The sequence below is a fragment of the Spinacia oleracea genome, chromosome 6, assembly GCF_020520425.1.
Source record: "Spinacia oleracea cultivar Varoflay chromosome 6, BTI_SOV_V1, whole genome shotgun sequence".
In the NCBI taxonomy this organism is placed as follows: domain Eukaryota; kingdom Viridiplantae; phylum Streptophyta; class Magnoliopsida; order Caryophyllales; family Amaranthaceae; genus Spinacia; species Spinacia oleracea.
The window spans coordinates 93323425-93342868 of NC_079492.1; the positions used below are offsets into that span (position 1 = coordinate 93323425).

Below are 19444 nucleotides of genomic sequence, written 5' to 3' on the forward strand. Positions count from 1 at the left end.
ATTTCAAGTCAATATACGTATAATTACATCTTCATACTGAAAGACCAGCTTCTCAGAGGGGTGGCAAATGGCAATTATAGATTTTGAGGTAACTAATTGCATAGAAGACTTGCTGTATAAGGTAAAATATAAAAGAATATGGGATTTTTTTGATGTAATGAGTAAATGAAGATGCTTATAAACAGATTGAACTTACTTGAAGTAAGTCTCGCCCCGGACCCTAAAAACGGAGGGTGAAATTGCAGACCAAGAGCCTGGTAATGCCTTCTCATCACCATTTGCACAGGGAATGAGCAATCCTGCTTGGGGACGTAACATGTGTGCACCTGACCACAGGTTTGACAGGTTGAGTATTTTTCCATCTACCACCCGTATGTAATAATCATGCAACAATTAGTAAAAAGGAAATCATGCCAAATATGAAAGTGTACTTTAAACAAACATGAATGTTATGGATGATCCTGCTGACCTCCGAAAACACTGATAAAATCATCATCAGATTCTAGTATGCTCACTGAATCAAACCATGCTTCTCATACAGAAACATATAATCCTTGATAAGACAATCAAGAATTCCTGACTCCAATCAGGAAAGTGAAAAATGTACCATTTTCATCGACATGGTTCCAATGCACCTGAGTCAAATGGAAGGATTTATTAGAAACCTCATATCTCCTGCAAGTAGTGGTGCCTCCCTTTCAAAGTCAATTTGAACAAACTAGCTCACCGATATGGGGTAAAAACACCAGGACCTACTCAAAAAAGAAAAGGGAGTCAAGACAAACATTAACATCCGTAAACATAATTGTAACCAGTTTAGGAGACGTCGAGAGTCGAGACTGCAAACTGTAGTAAAAAACAAAAATTATTCCCTTTATCCCAAAAGTTTATAATCTTAAGGGATGCTTTCTTTCTTCAACTATTATTAACAATTCAGTTCAATAAGGGGCAATTCAGGAAATTTTAGGCTTTTTTGACTCTCGTTTTAGGTTGGGACAAGGTTTGGGGTAATCATAAAGAGAAAGACAGCTAAAATTTTTGGACATCCAGAAGGCCAGAATGCAGAAAACTATGTAGATTGTTTACCTTTCTGCAATTGCAAGTTCCCATGTAGGAGAAATGGCTTTTGCTTGACTGCTGAGAACAGCAGGTGGAAGAACACGGATTATCTTTAGCATAATGCAGTCTTTACTGTTGTCATGCCACACAGAAGCTGAATAACAGCTTGCTGAAGAAAAAGTAGGAGCTTGATATACAACAGCATTACAGATTTACAAGTGGCAGTTCCCAAGCCTTGACGTATCCTACAAGGCCAGATATTGAGGATGAAGCAAATGATAAATTCCCAGCAGAGCCTGCAGAGGCGACGTCAAATAATTTGCAATAAAGCAAAACATACTTTGGCAAATGATAAGCATGAGTGCATGACACACACTGCCTCAATTAATTAATTACCAGAAACTCCAAAATAAATAAAGTTAACTCCTTTAACTTCATTCACATGCAGACATTAATTAATCCAGTAGAAAATTTGTAGCGGCAAAAGGAATTGATTAACCCACCGCCAAAATGAACTTCAGCACTAAATAACAAATTTCAGTAGAACAAAACAGAAACTGGAGAAATAGAACAACAGAATTACCACTACAAAACAACAACAATAGACACCAACATCCACAACACAACACATTCAATCAAGACCTAATAATACCCTATTAAAACAAAATCAGGGAACATATAACCAGGCTTCTCTGTTTGTCCTTAGCATTCATCCCCTCATTAAAGGCTCGCTCATTCAGTCATTTTAACCTCTTGATAACTATCAGATTGATCCAACAAGAAATTTCATCCCCTCGACTCTACAAAAGGGTAAATTTCTCCCCGCTTAGTGATCAAAATTAGATATCACAAGACTCACAAGAACAAGACACTACATACATGATTAAAACACAAAGTAATATAATAGCCCAGTTAAGGACCAAGCAGCGGCTCCTATTCAATCAGAGACCAAAGCAGCGGCTCCTATTCAATCAGAAGAATTGGTTCTGTATTTTGTAAAGGCTGAGTCATACGGAGTAGTTTATTTGCTTTATACGGAGTATCATCTTTAGTATTGCAAGATACAAGGATGTGACTGCTAGTACGAAATATTATACAAGTTCAAAGCAGAGTCTTCTCAATTAAGATTTAATAGTTACATATGCCATTACTAAGTGACTATCAAGTTACTATGCTTCCCATTATAAGAAAGGTAATAAAATTACCAAAAGTGCGAAGGTTCTGTATTTTAACTCCAGAATATTCAAACAACCTAAGAAACTACTCAAAATAAGGAACCACTTTGAATATTATGGAGTTAGCAACTACTCCAGATAAAAGTGAAAAGGTTCTGCATTTTAACTAATAATAATGTTTCAAACTAAAGAACAAACATGATAGGTTAAAGATGATCTTTCAGTGACTACTTCCATTTTACAACAGAAAGATATTATCCATGCCAGCTTATAAGCTACAATCCCCATGAAGTTGTATATAGAGTAAATAACTGAATTAAGAGGCCAAAAATTAAAAGCATAAATCTGCACCCGCTTTTCTATGATGCTAATAGCAAGCTTGTAAACAACATTAGTTAATGTTCCCATAAGCTGATATAGTGATATCTATCACCTTCAGACCCAAGATTAATACAAATCATTAACCTTAAAACTAATAATTAATTGACAATTCATATAAATTATAAATGTCACAAATTCAAATTACAATCTCAACCAAACCTTGACAAAGGATAATGCAAAATTTTGGTCAAAAATAGTAAGTGTTAGACGAAAAAGAGAGAACCTGAGAATAAGAAACTGGAATGGCAACTGGACAAGATTTTGGTGTCTTTACCCTACTGCACTGATATTTACATAAGCAACTATTTACTTGTGTCTTTACCCTAAATATTGCAGTAAGCACTAACACGTCAAATGTTGAATAAGCATTACCTAACTTCCTATACACCACGAATTGGATTGCCTTCTTACTGGAATGATATGCAACCCCGCCTAACACGCATATCTTGCATACCACAGCTAAAATTCCTCTAAAATAACCTAACCCTCCTTTATTGATCCCATATTACAAAGCATATCACTATACAAAGATCAGATTTTCATAGCATATCATTATAAAGTGCAGATCAGAACCCCAGACATATCTTGTGGTTTTTACGATTTGTCAAATAAAACCCAAACCATCAAGACCTCAAAAACAAACCCCATATCAGAAAGATGTAAACATAAACAAAGAGACGATAGCAAAACCTATAATACCTGAACAAAAGCATGAGCATGGGTAACATCCAATGGCCTTTCACTTCAAGACTGTATACATTCAAAGAAACAAAATGACAAAAACAAAAAACTGAATTAATCATAATTAAAACGATAATCAAAAAAAAATCTTAGATTACCAATTCTAGAATTCGAAATATTGTCACAGCAAACTTTAAGATCGAAAAACAAAAATTGAGTAGTACCTAAAGCAATACATGGAAAAGCCCTTGGTTCTGGAATTGCAAGATTGTTCATCTCCTACGCATCCACATAAATTAACAGCTACAATCAAAAATAGAAAAAAGGCAACTGAAAATCAAAGATGAAGAAAATTGAACAAAAGTGGAATCAATTGAAATCAAAATGATCCGATTTAATCATAAAATTAACATATTTATGCAACAAAAACGCTAAATCAATTTGCCAATTCAATTAAAAACCCTAATTCAGCAATTACAACCGAAAATAGAACCCTAATGTAACAAAACCAGAGAAGATAGAATTATACCAGGGAGGAAGAAGACGAAGTGAGAGTGTTGATTGCAAGCTGGAGGAGGAGAGAAAAATCCGGCAATCACAATCCATAGCACATTCTTTTCTTCAATTGCTGATCTTCACATCCGTAGAAGACAGAATAATCTGGAAAGTACATGGAGATTAAAAAAAAATGGAAGAAAATGAAGAGGAGAGATCGAAGAAAATGAAGAGAAGAGAACGAAGAAAATTAAGAGGAGAGAGCACCGACATTCGACATTCACAGAGGAAAGAGAAAGGGTGAAGAAAGAGGGAGCAACTCATCAGGAGCTCCGGGAAACCCGCAAAAGAACAAAGAGGAAGGGAAGCAGTGGAGGTGAAGACTGAAGAGGGAGAGGTGGCACAAGATCAACGGTGGATGAAGAAGCGACGTGGCATAAGCTGGACAGAAGGGCAATGAGTAATAAAGACATATGAGTGGGGGAAAAAGCGGCAGAACACTATTGCTGCAATAGTAACTCCAAGTTTACATGTTTTAAAGTGTTAGGATTTTATTATAATTTCAAAGCCAATGTCTAACTAATTAAGCTACATAAATATGTAAACTATAATCTGGCACCGAACTCATCAATTTAATTAGTAACTCTATTCTAATTTAATTAACATGTGTAATTAATACAAAGAAATACGCTGATGAGTGATGACACCTGATTAAGAACAAAACATAATAATTTGAATGAAACTGTGTAATTATTTGTGAAGAAAACCAAAAGGAACTAATCTGAATTTGTCATGATTAAGACAAAAAAAAAAATTATAATTAAAAAAGAACCAACAATATATGGAGACAATAAAACCCATATCACAAAATAAACTGAGATTTGCACAAAAAATGAACAATTTGTTGGAAATCAACCCCCAAACCACATAATAAAACAGGTTAGACATCTCAGCCCACTAAACTGCTCTCTCCATCTAACCTGTTTATTGAATTATTCAAATCCCAGTTTCAGTAGAAACTCCAAAATCAAAAAATCATGCCAGGAAAACTTTTCCTAATGGAAATAAAGTAGGGAAGCATTTTAGGAGAACAGGCATATAGGTTAGAAATGTCACTAATATTAATGTCACTAATATTCACCTAGTAGACTCATAACTTCATAGGCCTTGTAGGAGTGTTATATGTCAATAATTCATAATTATGATTGTGGGTAAGCAAGTTACCAAGCTAACCAATTTAATTGTTCAAGTCAATGAATGTTGGCCAATTTGATGATTAGGTCACATTCACATCAAGGTTTTGCAACTTTTGAAACCCTTTCATATTTAACATGAAGAGAACCCCATAGAATGATAGAACAGACCCATTGAGCCCTAAATATGACAAAGAAAAACTTAGTATAGCAAAAACATTGAATAGGTTTTAGTCACAATGAACAATTTGACTTTTCGAGTACCCTTCAACAAGCTTTATATTATTCCAGAGCATAGTTGTCAAACAGTAGAAAAAACCTATGAATCACAACAGCAGGAAATCAACAAATAAAAAGTCTCGCTTTTTTAGTACCCTTCAAACAAGCTTTATACTATTCCTTCCTAGGCAAAAAAAAAATATGGACAAGCTTATTGCAAGGATAACATGAAAGTGGGCAGTGTAGTGCTGATTAATATCGATACGCATACATGTGCAACAGAAAATAAACCTTGGTTATAAATGCAATTGACATAACCACGTGATATATAATTTGTCAGGTTGAACATATATTGAACATGCATTTCAGGCCCTAGCTTTCCCAATTCCCATATGTGATATGTCTCCCACGATATTTGAACTTTTCCCCTGACACACTTTCTACAATAGATCGGTAAAGTGAATAAGAGAGGGCATTGACCAGTGCGGTACAATTTGTACAATTCCCTTCCAACACTAAATAAAGCTGAAAACGCACTTTCAAGACACAAAAGGAAATGTTCAGAGTACTCCAACCACAAACCAAATCTCAGAGTCTCAGACGCATATAAACAATAAAACTTTAGGAACTACAGTCTAGTGCTCTTTGCTCCACCACTGATCGATTCAGCACATGAAATTTTTATAGCCTAATTCCTCTTTACTATACTAATATAGTTGTCCAAGAACTGCACACCAAGTGGAAGTAATATACTCAAGAAAAGACAACCCAACAACCTCACAAACACCTTGGTCCTCCAATATAACCAATAATCACAAAGCAGAAATTGCACAGTCGGGAAGGTCTGGAAGATCAAGGCGTATACAGCTAAAGAAGTATATTTGTCTTTCCACTATTGGCAGAAAATCAAGTTGGTGCTTCCGAATTATCTGATAAAATGGGACTGTATATACGATATATAACCATCTCACAGAAAGGACTTTAATCATAATTAAAAATCATAGTTCAATTTTCCATTTCGTATTCCTTTGTCACCTTCATCTGAACCTCCAACCACAGACCAAATCTCATAGTCTCAGACGCATATAACTGATATAAACCATAATTTTTTATAGGAACTACAGTCTTGTGCGCTTTGCTCCACCACTGATCAGCATAAGAACTTGATATAGCCTAATTCCTCTTTATTATACAAATATAGCTGTCCCAAGAACTGCACACTTAGTGGAAGTAATATACTTGAGAAAAGAAAACCTAAGATTCCCAGCAAACTCACAAACACCTAAGTCCTCCAACATAAACCAGTAATCACAAAGCACGCATGAATTGATATATTTAGTCTTTCCACTATTGGCAGAAAATCAAGTTGGTACTTCCGAATCTGATAAACTCTTTATGGAACATTTCAGCTGGGAACTGTATATCTCATAGAAAGGACTTCAATCTTAAATAAAAATCTTAGTTCAATGATCCACTTTGTATCCTTTGTCACCTTCATCAAAACCACTCCCCCCCCCCCCCCCCCCCCCCCCTCCCATTTTGCATTTTCCATAGCACCCCACATATCTGAAAAGGGAAATTATGGAATATAATCATCCTACTCTCAACTTAACAGTTCAATTGCTATATAGTGTTGTACTAACTATTACCACCATGGTTTGATATAGCACTCTTCAACTCATAACGTCAAACAGCTGAATCTAATGCACATAGTGTCACCAAAACCCCATTGCTCATGGCTCATTCTTTTCCTCTTAAACAATCTTACAATGGAACACTTGGAGCTCTCCTCCAGCTCAAGATCGAGCTAAAATGAACAATTTTGGTCCATATCTAACCATAAAAAACAACTATATTCCCAAGCAAGAACAAAAGTTCAATAAACCACCAACTCACCAAATTCAGCAATTTGCATCAGAACAACCTAAAAAACCATGTCCACAAATCAATCATCATAAACAAAAATTCAACACTAATCCATTCATAATAGCAATTCAAATCAATACAAACAAAAAGGTCAAAATAGACAAATGCTCACACAAATTCACAACAAAATACACAAACTAACCGACAATCAACATCAAATCACAAAATGCAGGTGAAATAATTACGAGTCTCCATTAGATGAATATGACGATCGAGACCACTTGCAGCTAGATAACAGCCATCAACCATTTCTAGGGTATGCTTATTGTGCTAAGTACTTACCCTTTGCATTTGATTTACCTTGTGGAAAGGAGCTTGTTTCATTGATCTTGCGGCCACCACTTTCATTGGTGTTGCTTGCTCCCCTGTGCACTTATCTGAAATCCAAATTGAAAAACACAAACATCAATACATCATCCACATCCACAAAGCATCAATACATCATCCACTTCCACGAAATCAAGCATATAAAAAACACAAATCGAATAGCCGATTACATTTCGTATCAAGGTGTTATCGGATTGTCAAACAAAGAAAACCCATAAATCCAAAACTAAGAAAGCATGAACACAGAAATCCGAGACTACAAAGAAAACCTAGAAATCCAAAACTAAGAAAACACTAAACAGAAATCCAAGAAGAAAAACTACGAACCCGTAAATCCGAATTGGAAAGCATAGAAAACAAATTGAAAAATGTAAACTATCTGTTCTTAAGGAAAAGACAACAAAAAAACATTAAGGATTTTAGGGGTATTTCAGTAATTTAACTATTAAGGGAATAGTAATCAAAGTTCATGGCTTTATAAGTGTTAGGATTATAATTCCTCTAAGGTGAAAAAAGGGCTTAAGGCCCTGTTCTTTAGAGCTGAGCTGAACTGAATGCCCCTGAACTGAACTGAATGCTCCTGAACTGAACTGAACTTAACTTAACATAATATATTACCAAAATAAATAATAAGTAATAAGTAATAAGTAATAAGTAATAAGTAATAAGTAATAGTAAATAGTAAATAGTAAATAGTAAATAGTAAATAGTAAATAGTAAATAGTAAATAGTAAATAATAATTAATAAATAATTAATAATTAATACTCCCTCCGTTCCTAAATAAGTGTCACATTTGGGACTTTGCACGGTAATTAATAAAATTGTGAAGTGTGTAAGAGGTAATGATTGGGAATGTTTTTTTTTTTGGGGAATGGATAAAGTAGATAATTGTTTAATAAGATAAAGTACAAAAGTAAAGAGAGAAAAGAGAGAAAAATCAGAAATTAAAGACATTGCCATGTCATCAATCCACTACCCACAAAATCAACCAATCAAATTACAAAAAAAAAAAACATCAACCAATAGAAATACAAAGAGCAATAATCCACGGATCATCCAAAAAAAATCAACCCAATCACCAAAAATTTCAAAAAATCGAACAAAAAATTCAAACAATCCAAGATTAATTATCAAAAAAAATTCTAACAACACTAAAAATCTCAAAAAATCGAACAAACCTAAAATCATCAAAAAAATTGAACAAAACTCGAATTATCAAAAAATCGAACAAAACCGAACAAACCCTAAAACTCGAATTGTAATAAAATCGAACAAAAAATTGAACAAACCCAGATTCACCAAAAATCGAACAAACCCTAAAACTCGAAATATCAAAAAATCGAACAAAAATTGAACAAAGCCTAAAACTCGAAATATCAAAAAATCAAACAAACCCAGATTCACCAAAAATCAAACGAACCCTAAAAATCGAACATCAAAAGGTTCAACTAAAATTCGAACAAAACTAACAAAAAAATCAGAAAAGCATAAAACCCAGACAAATAAAAAAATAAATAAAGTCACAACAAATCATCAAAAATTATCAACAACAAACCCAGAAATTGTCATTAAACTAAAATAAACTAAAAAATTATCAAAAACTCAACATACCTAACAATCCAAAGCCAAATTCGAGGTTTAAAAGGTCAAATTTGACCATGAAAACTTCAGATCTGGAATTTTTATGGTCAAATTTCACCATTAAAAACAAAGTCTTGAATTTTGTGGGTGAAATAAGAGAAGCACGAACGAAAATGAAGGGGAGAGAGTGGAGAGGGAAGAACAAAGAAGATGAAAATGAAGGAGAGAGAAGATGAAAATGGAAATGAAGGAGAGAGAGAAAGGTGAACGACTGAACGTGAGAAAGGGAGGGAGGGTTCTGTTCCCTCAGTTTTTTGTTCCCTTTTCTAAAAAATCTTTTTTTTTTAATTATTTTTTTATTATTTTTTGGGCACATTTTTTAATAAAAGGTAGGTATGGGGTGTAATTGTTGAGAAGTTAAGGGGTATATTGGTAAAGTGTACATGTCCATAAAAGGAAATGTGACACTTATAAGGGAACGCCATAAAAGGAAATATGACACTTATTTAGGAACGGAGGGAGTAATTAATAATTAATAATTAATAAATAATAATAAAAAGTGTTAACTAATAACTAAAGAATAATTATTAATTAATAAATAAATAATAATAATAATAATAATAATAATAATAATAATAATCAGTAATTGATTACTCAATAATTAAAATAAATGATAAATATAAATAATAATAAAAATAATTCATATTTAATAACTACTCCCTCCATTCCTTTTTTATCTTACTGTTTCTATAAATGTCGTTCCTATTTGATCTTCTTGTTTCTATTTTTGGACATGACTTTTTACCATAAATTTCCCCACCATCCCTTATTTAATTCATTCATATTCCCCCATTCACCCAACCAACCCCAGTTTTATGATTTTTTATTACTTTAATAAAAATATCTTCTCTCTCGTTCATTTATTTATTATTTTCTCTTACACCCAATCATTACTCTTACACCCAATCATTACAAGATTCCATTTTCTTATTTTCCACCCCAAACACCAAATAGGAAGATCATTTAGGAATGGAGGGAGTACTTCATAACTAAATAATTAATAATTAATAATCCGTACCTAATTAATAAATAATAATAAATAATATTAATTATTAATAAATAATTAGTTATAAATAATAATAATAAGTAATATAATAATATAAATATAAATATAAATAATAAGTAATACAATAATATAATAATATAAATATAAATAATAAGTAATACAATAATAATAATAATAATATAAGTAATATTAATAATAATAATAATAATATAATATAATAATAATAATAATAATAATAATTATTATTATTATTAAATTAAATTGAATTGAATTAAACTGAACTGAACTTAATGCTCCTGAACTGAACTGAATGCTCCTGAACTGAACTGCCAAATAAGTCCTGAAACTGAAATTAAGCCAAAAAGAACAAGGCCTAAGAGATTACAATATAGACCAAAATCAACTTGAAAATTTTAAACTTGTATTTAAATTGTACTCACCAATAATCACCAATAATCTCCACAAGAACAATACCCATCTTTAAAATGATGGAATCGACTAGAATCCCTCACTGTAATCTGTCTCCCAACTATGTTCGAGATGATCTTGATTGCAGCATGGCAATCAGAGCAAGCCCTTAGATTCTTCATCACTAAGATCGGTGAACCCTCAGAGGTGCTGATCAATGCAAATGCTATAGCTAAGCGCTCACTATGATATTTCAGATATTCTGCTCTGGTATCTTCATCCAAGTCATGAAGGGCACAGCTAGTATCTGGTTTATAGCCTTCCTCCTCCATTCTCGTTGATAGGGACTCGATTTTCTTCTCGATGTCTTCCCATCTTGGATGCGACTTGTCATTTGCTGAGAAAATATGCATCCTGTGGTTGATTTCCACCCAGCTATAAGCGGGTGGCTTTTTGAGTCCTCGTTCTCTCATAGCTTTCTTCACCACAACAACTTTGTCCCACTGACCAGCAGCCGCATAGATATTCGACATGTTTACATAAGCAGAGGCATCTCTCACTTTCATGTTGAATAGCTGTTCTGCAACTTCTTTCGCCAGTTCTTGGTTCTTATGAATCCTACATGAGTTTAGAATGGATGAAAGCATAATCTCATCTGGGATAAAGGGCATTTCAGCCATCATTTTTTCTGCTTGTCCAAAACGTCCACTTCGGCATAAGATATCAACCATAGTAACATAATGCTCTCTCCTAGGCTCCATATGATACAATTCAGTGATACTGTTGAAGTATTTCGTTCCTTGATCAACAAGCCCGCAATGGCTACAAGCAGTGAGGACATTAAGGAAACTTATCGGGTCTGGGCGTAGACCCGTTGAAACCATTTCCTCAAATAATGCAATGGTACCATCGCCATCGCCATTCTGAGCGTAGGCAGAGATCATGGCATTCCACGACACTATATTCCTATCAGGCATCTCCTGGAAAGCCTTAGTAGCATCTCTCATAGAACCACATTTTGCATACATATCTAGCAATGCACTTCCACAAAACACATTGGAAACAAATCCTGACGTAAATACCAAAGAATGCACCTGTCTTCCCAATGAGAGTGAGGCTAAACTAGCTGAAGCCCTTAGGATGCTGGAAAAAGTAGCTTGATCAGGGTTGACATTTTCCCTGCACATTTGGATGAATATATCAAGCCCTTTTTCATGGTACCCCGTTTGTACAAGAGCAGAGATCATTGCTGTCCATGGGACAGCGTCCGCATGTGAGAGAGATTGGAAGACTAGATTGGCTTCCTCGAACCGTCCACATCTAGCATACATGTCTAAGAGTGCATTTCCTACTTGAAGTTCTGACGATGCTGATGTCACAATACACTGGGAATGGATTTGTTTACCCATTTTCAAATTAAGCATATAAGCTGCTATACTTAACATAGTGGAAAATGGAAAATTTTTCCTGTTAAAATTTGTGCCCTGCAACTCCTGAAAAAGGGTAAGAGACTTCTCATAGTTCCCTTCCTTTGCGTGTCCAGATATGATAATATTACATGAAACACCATCAACCTCTGTCATTTCATGGAAAAGTTTCTCGGCTTCCTCTACACGACCATGCTTCGAATAAAAATCAAGCAAAGCATTGCCTACGAAAACATTCCAAATAAAGTTGGTCTTCACTGCAAAGCCATGAACTTGTTTACCCAAAAATAAATTCCCCAACCCAACAGTGGCATTTAAAACTGCAGCAAAGGTGAATCCAGAGGGTTTGAAACCCGTTTTCTGCATTGTCAAGAAAAGATCAACAGCTTCCTCATTCAGCTCAACGTTTGCATACCCAGTAATCATTGCATTGAAAGTAACAGAATCTCTTTCCGGCATTTCATTAAAAAGCCTAAAAGCCAAGTCTAAGCAATGACATTTGCAATAACAATCCAACAAAGTATTGCACACAGTACAAGCCGAACTGAATCCCAATTTCACAACATGGGTATGAACTTGAATCATTTGATTTTTCCAGATTTTGTGGTTGAAACCCGACAATAATGTGGCAAAAGTAACAGAATCCAGCATAATCATAGACCTATACATATCTGCATAAAGCTTGAAGGCATCCAAAGGGTAACCATGTTTAGCATAGCCACCAATCAAAATAGTCCACGTCACAGTAGTTCGGGAAGGCATTCCATCAAAGAAGTGCTTTGCAGTAACAAGATCCCCTGTTTTCACATAACCTGAAATCAAGGTATTCACGGAGATAATGTTTCTGTTAGGCATTTCATCAAACAGTTGACGTGCCTTAATAAGTTGGCCAGTTTTTATGAAACTTTCCATCTGAAAATTAGTGCGACTCGTATTTGGGTCAAACCCCGTTTTGATGATCCTAGCATCAATAACATGTTTGCTATTGGATAGTAATCTTGGAGAGTTCTGGGTCCTAATAGAAATAGAAGACGAAAGTTTGTGGACTGCATTAGTCCAATACTTATGGTTCATCAGACAATTGCTCGGTCTTATTAATTGATCTGAGTAGCTTCACTAACTCTGAAAGAGCATAATAAATGAGTCTATTATGAACCTGAGGCCTTCAACAACACAAAGAGCAGAGCATCCAATTTTCAATTTTGCAAGGCCAAAAGCTGCAACCTGGAAAGAAAACATACCACTGAATCCGAAAAAGTATATAAACGGTCTTGTGAAAAACAACATAAGTGCATACCCTAGATTCATATATCTCTAAACTATTCGTGGATGGAGAAAAGAGTATATATCACACAGTAGCTAACACAATCCTTGTAGCAGCCCCTGCCAAAACACACACACACACACACCATCAGTGATTCAGTTCTACAGCATTGCTGCCCATATTTCTTAATTATATGTATCTGATTTATTAAAATAATTTATAAAATTCTCATTTAAGAAAATAGATCCAAGGAATAAGAGTTCTCCTAGCAATGCAAGATCATCATTCGTCATGGTAATGTAGCAACTATTGCTTCAGAAATCCAGCTTGACTCAAAAGTTACGGTTAAATAAGAAGTCGCATTTCATAACTTTTCTCACTCAATGATCTTTGAATAATATAAAAGCCAATTAGTAAGAATGTCACCCACTAGGTTCAATGAAGTGGCTTTAAAATTGACCGACAATGACTTTTATGTTCTCCTCAAGCTTGCTTACTATCACTAATGAAGAGTCTCCAAATTGAAAATGCAGTAGGTATCAACCAATTATTCCGAATAAGTGTCTCAAGTCCTGAAACTGAAAGAATACAGAAATTGAGTTGAAGCTGAATTAGCTTACCTTGAATGTTAAAGAAGCCCATAAATTATCAGTCCCAGTAAGAGCATTGTTCAACTGGGTCAAACAAGTCTATGAATAGCTAAGGGAAAGGAAAAGGTGAACATGTCAACTTTTTTTTTTTTTTTTTTTTCTTTTTTCCGGAATTCCAAAATTCGACTCATTTCTAACTCTAACCACTAACCAGCTAATTAAAGATCAACATTAAAACTCAAAAATAGTTAAGGGAAAGGAAAAGGTGAAAATTACAAACCTAAGTATCAGGTGGTTGACGGAGATGGACCGACGGCGACGCATGAAGGGATGGAGATTGAATGATGATAGGGAGGCGAGATGAGCATACGGAGATTACGCATGAACGTATGCAGATGAACACCGCGACTCCACCTCATCACCCACCATCTATTAACTAATTTCATAAATCATTTCCAAAAAATCATTCCTGAAATTAATTAAATAATTTATGAATCAATTTCTAAAATCAAAAATAGAAAATCCTATTTATAAAAAAAATAAAAAAAAATAGAAAATGCTATATGATAATCAAATAATTTATGAATCAATTTCTAAAATCAAAAATAGAAAATCCTATATGATAATAAGAATGTCAGTGGCTTATTTGAGACCACTAAAACTCTTATCCAACACTCTCATGCAATAGGATGATTCTACTATGGTCATCCTAAAAGTGACCATTACTTAGAGCAAGATTAACGCTAATATGAGCAATAGTCTAAGCAATAGTCTTATTCAGTATTAACTTAATACCTCCCATTTAAGTGGGAGAGTATGACAAAAGTCTGAGCAAGAGTCTTGGAATATCAAGACTCTACTTAAGACGTTTAAACTGTAAATTCTATCTTAATTATTTTTTTATTTTTTTTATTTTTACAAGTTTGAAAAGTCTTGAATGAGTACGAGGGGTGAAGTTAAAAACTTAAGTAAGTCTAAAAAGGTGTCGACAAGAGTCTGAGAAATTGAAAATAAATAAAAATTAATAAAAAGCTGATGTGCCACATAAAATTCTTTTCTTTTATCTTTAAATTTAATAAAAATAATATATTTTAATGAATTTAATTATTTTATCTTTAAATTTAAATACACAATATCTTTGATGAAAATAATTTTTGTAATTTATGAATTTCCCAAAATTAATTATTTGTATTATCTGATTAATAAATAAAATAATTAGGAAAGTTAATTAACAATTAACTTTATTTCTCTCTCCTCTTGCTTAAGCTAATTCAATGTTATCACTCATTCTCGCCGGAGTTCCGATAGCCGGCAAATCGACCCCGTCATTCTTTGTTCTTCGTCGTTCATCGTTCATGGGTGTCGCCGGAGTTCTTTAATCATCGTAATGGTTTCGTCCTTGTTCCTCACCACGAAATTCTGGGTTTTTGGTTTTCGGGTTGTTAGATCTGGAAATCAGTGGGATGAAGAAGAGGGAGGTGCTGTGAAGCAAAGGGCAATGAATTTCGGTGCTTGTTCCATAGAATTTGTAACGATTATTGGTTGCCATGGCCGTAGAAACAAGAGACGATAAACTTTGGTGGCCGCCGGAAAAAATGGAGTCACGACGGAAGTTTGGAAATTCGTCGGGAGTGTTAAATTTGTTGAAATAATGTTTTGGTGTTAAATCTGGAATTTCTGTCCATTGAATGGTTGTCATGGGTAGAACTTGTTTGGCAAAAGTTGCAGGTCTGCCGCTGCCCTGGGAGAAGGAAGGAACCGAGGTTTTTACTGAATATCCTCATGTTCTTATGGACATTATCAACATCATGTATGGATAGTATCCAAACACTTTGATGGTCGTTACCATCATTATGTCTTTATGAACTTACTAACATCTGCAGGGGTAGTATCCATAAGCATTGTTGGTATCTACCTGCCTTAAGTTATTATAGATACTACCAACATCATTCATGGACAATATCCAAACACAATTAAAAATGATGATATAGTGCAACGTGTCAGTAATTTCTCCCTTTTTTCTCCCGACAGTGAAACCCTTCTACCCTGTTTCCCGCTTTCTCCCCTCCACTTTCTTATTTAACCCACTCCCAGAATTGGACATTTAAACCCTAACTATTCTTCTAAAACCTAATTTCGCTCTCTTTAATTTCAATTTAAGCCCCTTTTCAGGTGAATTGAGCACTAAACCCTAAATGAATTGTACATTAATTTATAATTTGTAGAATTTATAATGATTATGGGTCCTTGTTTCTTTGTAAATGCAGGCGGAGGTATCCGAATTACTTCCCAAATACATGTTAGTAACGACAAACTACGGTGTTGGTCATGTCCGAAGGGATACAAGATGCAAATGGAAAAGGTTCCCTTGAAATTGTTTTAGATGTTAGTAGATTAAATTTTGAATTACAAAAGTCTTTCATTTGTTTTCGGGTTTGGATAATTGCTTATTTGTTTTCTCTTATTCATGTTTGCTTGAGTAGCGAATGAGTGTTATAGAAAACCATGTGAATCAACTCAATTGGAGGGTTGGTAACCTGGATTATACATTGAATCAAGTGAAGGACCTCATATTGTTGCTTAAACATATGGCCAGTAGGATCCTCCACCCACACAGTCTCGAAATTCCCTCTCCTGGATGTGGCAAGCATATTAAGTAAATAGGGACTAACTGTGGGCGTTAGCCTCTTTTTACTAGTCTTTAGGAGTCGCCATTCAGTTTTAAAAAGCTGACAAAATTCGGTTATCGTGACATACCTGGAGTGCAAACATGTGTGATTCACGACGGCCATAGATTCCCTTGTGATACCTGGTGTGGAGATCTCTCAACGTACATCCAGCGGAGCAGAGATTCAGAGTTCGGGGGACGTTTACTAATACGGGGAGTGCCCAGCATTAGCCCACGCGGCGCGGTCCTTACTAGTTCAATTGCGACGATGATGGGACATGCGTTATGTTACATTACTACTCTTGATTTATTTTTAATGCACAGATATTACTAATCAGATGTCAAAACGCTGATTTAGATTGATTAAAGGGGCTTAACAATAAACCAGTTTGTCCAAGAGTTATCTGATTTAGGCGTGAGAAATATAACAGATTAAAGTTAGCAGATTTATATGGTGGGGAACGAAATAAAAGTATAGATTCACGTTACAGCAAAGCGTAGGCTTTACTGCGGTTCTTAGGAACACTTACCACTCGCCTTAGCAGAGCCTCCTTTTAGCTTTTAAACAACCTTTATACCGACTCTTAGATTCTTATCCTTCCTTTAATTCCGGCAGAGTTTCCTCTTAGATTCCTTGGGTTTGGCTTATGAATTAGCTAGAACTTTGGTAGTAATTGGAATGATTCGAATACTTATGCGGACAGAGTTCTGCTTAACAAGAGTTAATACGGCAGAACTATTATGAATGCGGGGCGGGACTTCAACATAAACTTATTATACCAGAGAGGGAAGAGAGAATTCAGAATATCAGAGGAGTGAGAATGAATTGATGATTGAAAACGGGGTGCAGAAGGGCTATATTTATAGTGTAGGTAGTCGAAATAAGATAAATATTTGAAAAGCTCGAGCACTAGAAAAAAGTAGCGCTTGAATTGTAAGCGCAGGAAATTTCCAGCGCTCAAAACTGGAGCGCTGGAATATTATAACGCTTCATAAGATAGGATTTGAAGAGTTCGAGTTTTAATCAGAATCAATTTGCAGCGCTGGAAAAAAGCAGCGCTTGAATTGTGAGCGCTGGAATTTTCCAGCGCACAAAATGCAAGCGCTAGAAAATTCCAGCGCAGGCGGATCTGCAGATTTCCAGAAAACTCAATCTTTAACAACTCATAACTTCTACATACAAACTCGGATTCTTGCAAATAATATCTTGTTGGAAATTTACGGAATCCAGCTTTTCAATGTCTCTGATATCGCATCAATAGGCTTCGTAAATCTTGAGTTATGGCCCAAAGAGTGCAGGTCGGTCCGTTTCAGCGAAGCCCAAGTAAAAGCCTTATAACTTATTCATTTTGAATCGGATTTGGGCTTATGATAAGTCTATGGAAATCGTATTCCAAGGCCTATACAATCATGTGATGTGCATGATCCAAATCATAAATTATAAGACAGACTTTGACTTCGTAAGGATGTATCATTTTCTAAACGGGCTAACGATATTCTAGGCACTCGTGAGCATTTTAAGTAACTTGGGTTAAAATTTACATGTATTGTGCCCAATAAGTATGAGTTTGAGAAGTGTTATTGTTCAAGATATATTATTCTAGAGCCTGAAGGCAAGCACTAGAACATTGTGGCACGTACAGGTGTGTTGTAATGCAGACAATCGTATTCCATCTTTCTATCGATGCAACCACATATTAAGCCGTATCGGAATGCGGATGCGATTAAATATGTGTCTAGTCTATTTCAGGAAGCTTTCTATTTATGGAAGTTTATTACTCCCTCCATATTTATTTAAGAGATATACTTGGCCGGGCACGAGTATTAAGAAGAAGAATTGAATGAAATAAAATAATAAAGCAAGTGGAGTTGAGTACATATTTTAATAAGTAAACAAGTGGGGACCATGTCATTTTTTGGGGGTGGGAGGTGGGGAGGATTTATGAAACTATTTGTTTAATAGGATGGTGGGTCATAAGGTAAGTTAGATGTATTATTTAATTAGATGGTGGGATTGATAAGTTACTAAAAATGGCAAGTGTATCTCTTAAATAAATACGGCAGGAAAAGGCAAGTGTATCCCTTAAATAAATACGGAGGGAGTATATTTAACAACAACTGCTCCGGATGGTCTCTTCAGTCAGCCGAGGGTCGTTCTTTAGCTAATTAGAGTGCATTGTCGGCAAGCGGGTTATAGTTTCATCATCGAACACACCGTGTCGGGCCTAGGGACAAATGTAGGCGTCTATAGTTATCCCCCACTTTGATTGAGTCTGAGCAAGACGACAATCAAAGTATTGGTAGACGGAATGCGTCTGGAACCTAGCTTGGTTAAAACTAAGTCTGAACGAGGGTCTCGAAAGCCCCCGAGTGATAACATTTGACTGAAGGGTCATCACTGGAAATGTCAATAGTTCCCTCACGAGTCATTGGGAACTTACTGACCTGAACGGTCTTCCCACAGAGTCATTGAAGACGTTCAACTTGGCATAGTAGAGCTTTTCAAAAACGGACACTTAAATTTTGATCTTTTGAGAACGGAATGTGGAATAATAATTTTTTTATAAAGGAATGAATAAACCTTAAACCAGAACCGGAATACGGAACACAAAACTTTGACATTTTTTTAGCAAGGAATGAATAACCCTTAAACCGTTGACATTTTTTGGCGAGGAATGAATAAACCTTAAAAATTTGACATTTTTTAGCAAGGAATGAATAACTTAAAACTTTGACATTTTTTAGCAAGGAATGAAAAAACCTTAAAACTTTGACATTTTTTTAGCAAGTAATGAATAAACCTTAAAACTTTGACATTTTTTTAGCAAGGAATGAATAAACCTTAAAACTTTGACATTTTTTAGCAAGGAATGAATATACCTTAAAGATTTGACATTTTTTAGCAAGGAATGAATAAACCTTAAAACTTTGACATTTTTTAGCAAGGAATAAATAAACCTTACAACTTCGAAGAATATCTCAT

At 34.9% G+C, this 19444-nt stretch overlaps 1 protein-coding gene across 25 annotated transcripts; it reads right to left on the reverse strand.

Annotated features, from left to right (window-relative positions):
• Positions 1–469: 469 nt before the first annotated feature.
• Positions 470–14467, reverse strand: LOC110805246 (putative pentatricopeptide repeat-containing protein At2g01510). Of its 25 annotated transcripts, none has more exons than XR_008922812.1 (11): positions 14074–14466; positions 13634–13781; positions 13237–13322; positions 10545–13163; positions 7430–7506; positions 4063–4232; positions 3826–3956; positions 3521–3575; positions 3315–3365; positions 1087–1355; positions 470–752 (listed from the first exon to the last, which is right to left on the reverse strand). XR_008922812.1 is itself a non-coding variant. In XM_022010851.2 (4 exons), the coding sequence occupies exon 2, from the start codon at positions 13011–13013 to the stop codon at positions 10551–10553; it is 2463 nt and encodes an 820-aa protein (XP_021866543.1). In that variant the 5' UTR covers positions 13014–13322; positions 14074–14467; the 3' UTR covers positions 7999–8053; positions 10421–10450; positions 10545–10550. The 25 variants fall into 25 exon arrangements, 1 of the variants encoding a protein (XP_021866543.1); XR_008922815.1 differs by lacking the exon at positions 13634–13781 and adding an exon at positions 13824–13902; XR_008922829.1 differs by lacking the exon at positions 13634–13781 and having other exon boundaries at positions 10545–12751; positions 13096–13163; positions 14074–14464.
• Between the last annotated feature and the right edge of the window lie 4977 nt (positions 14468–19444).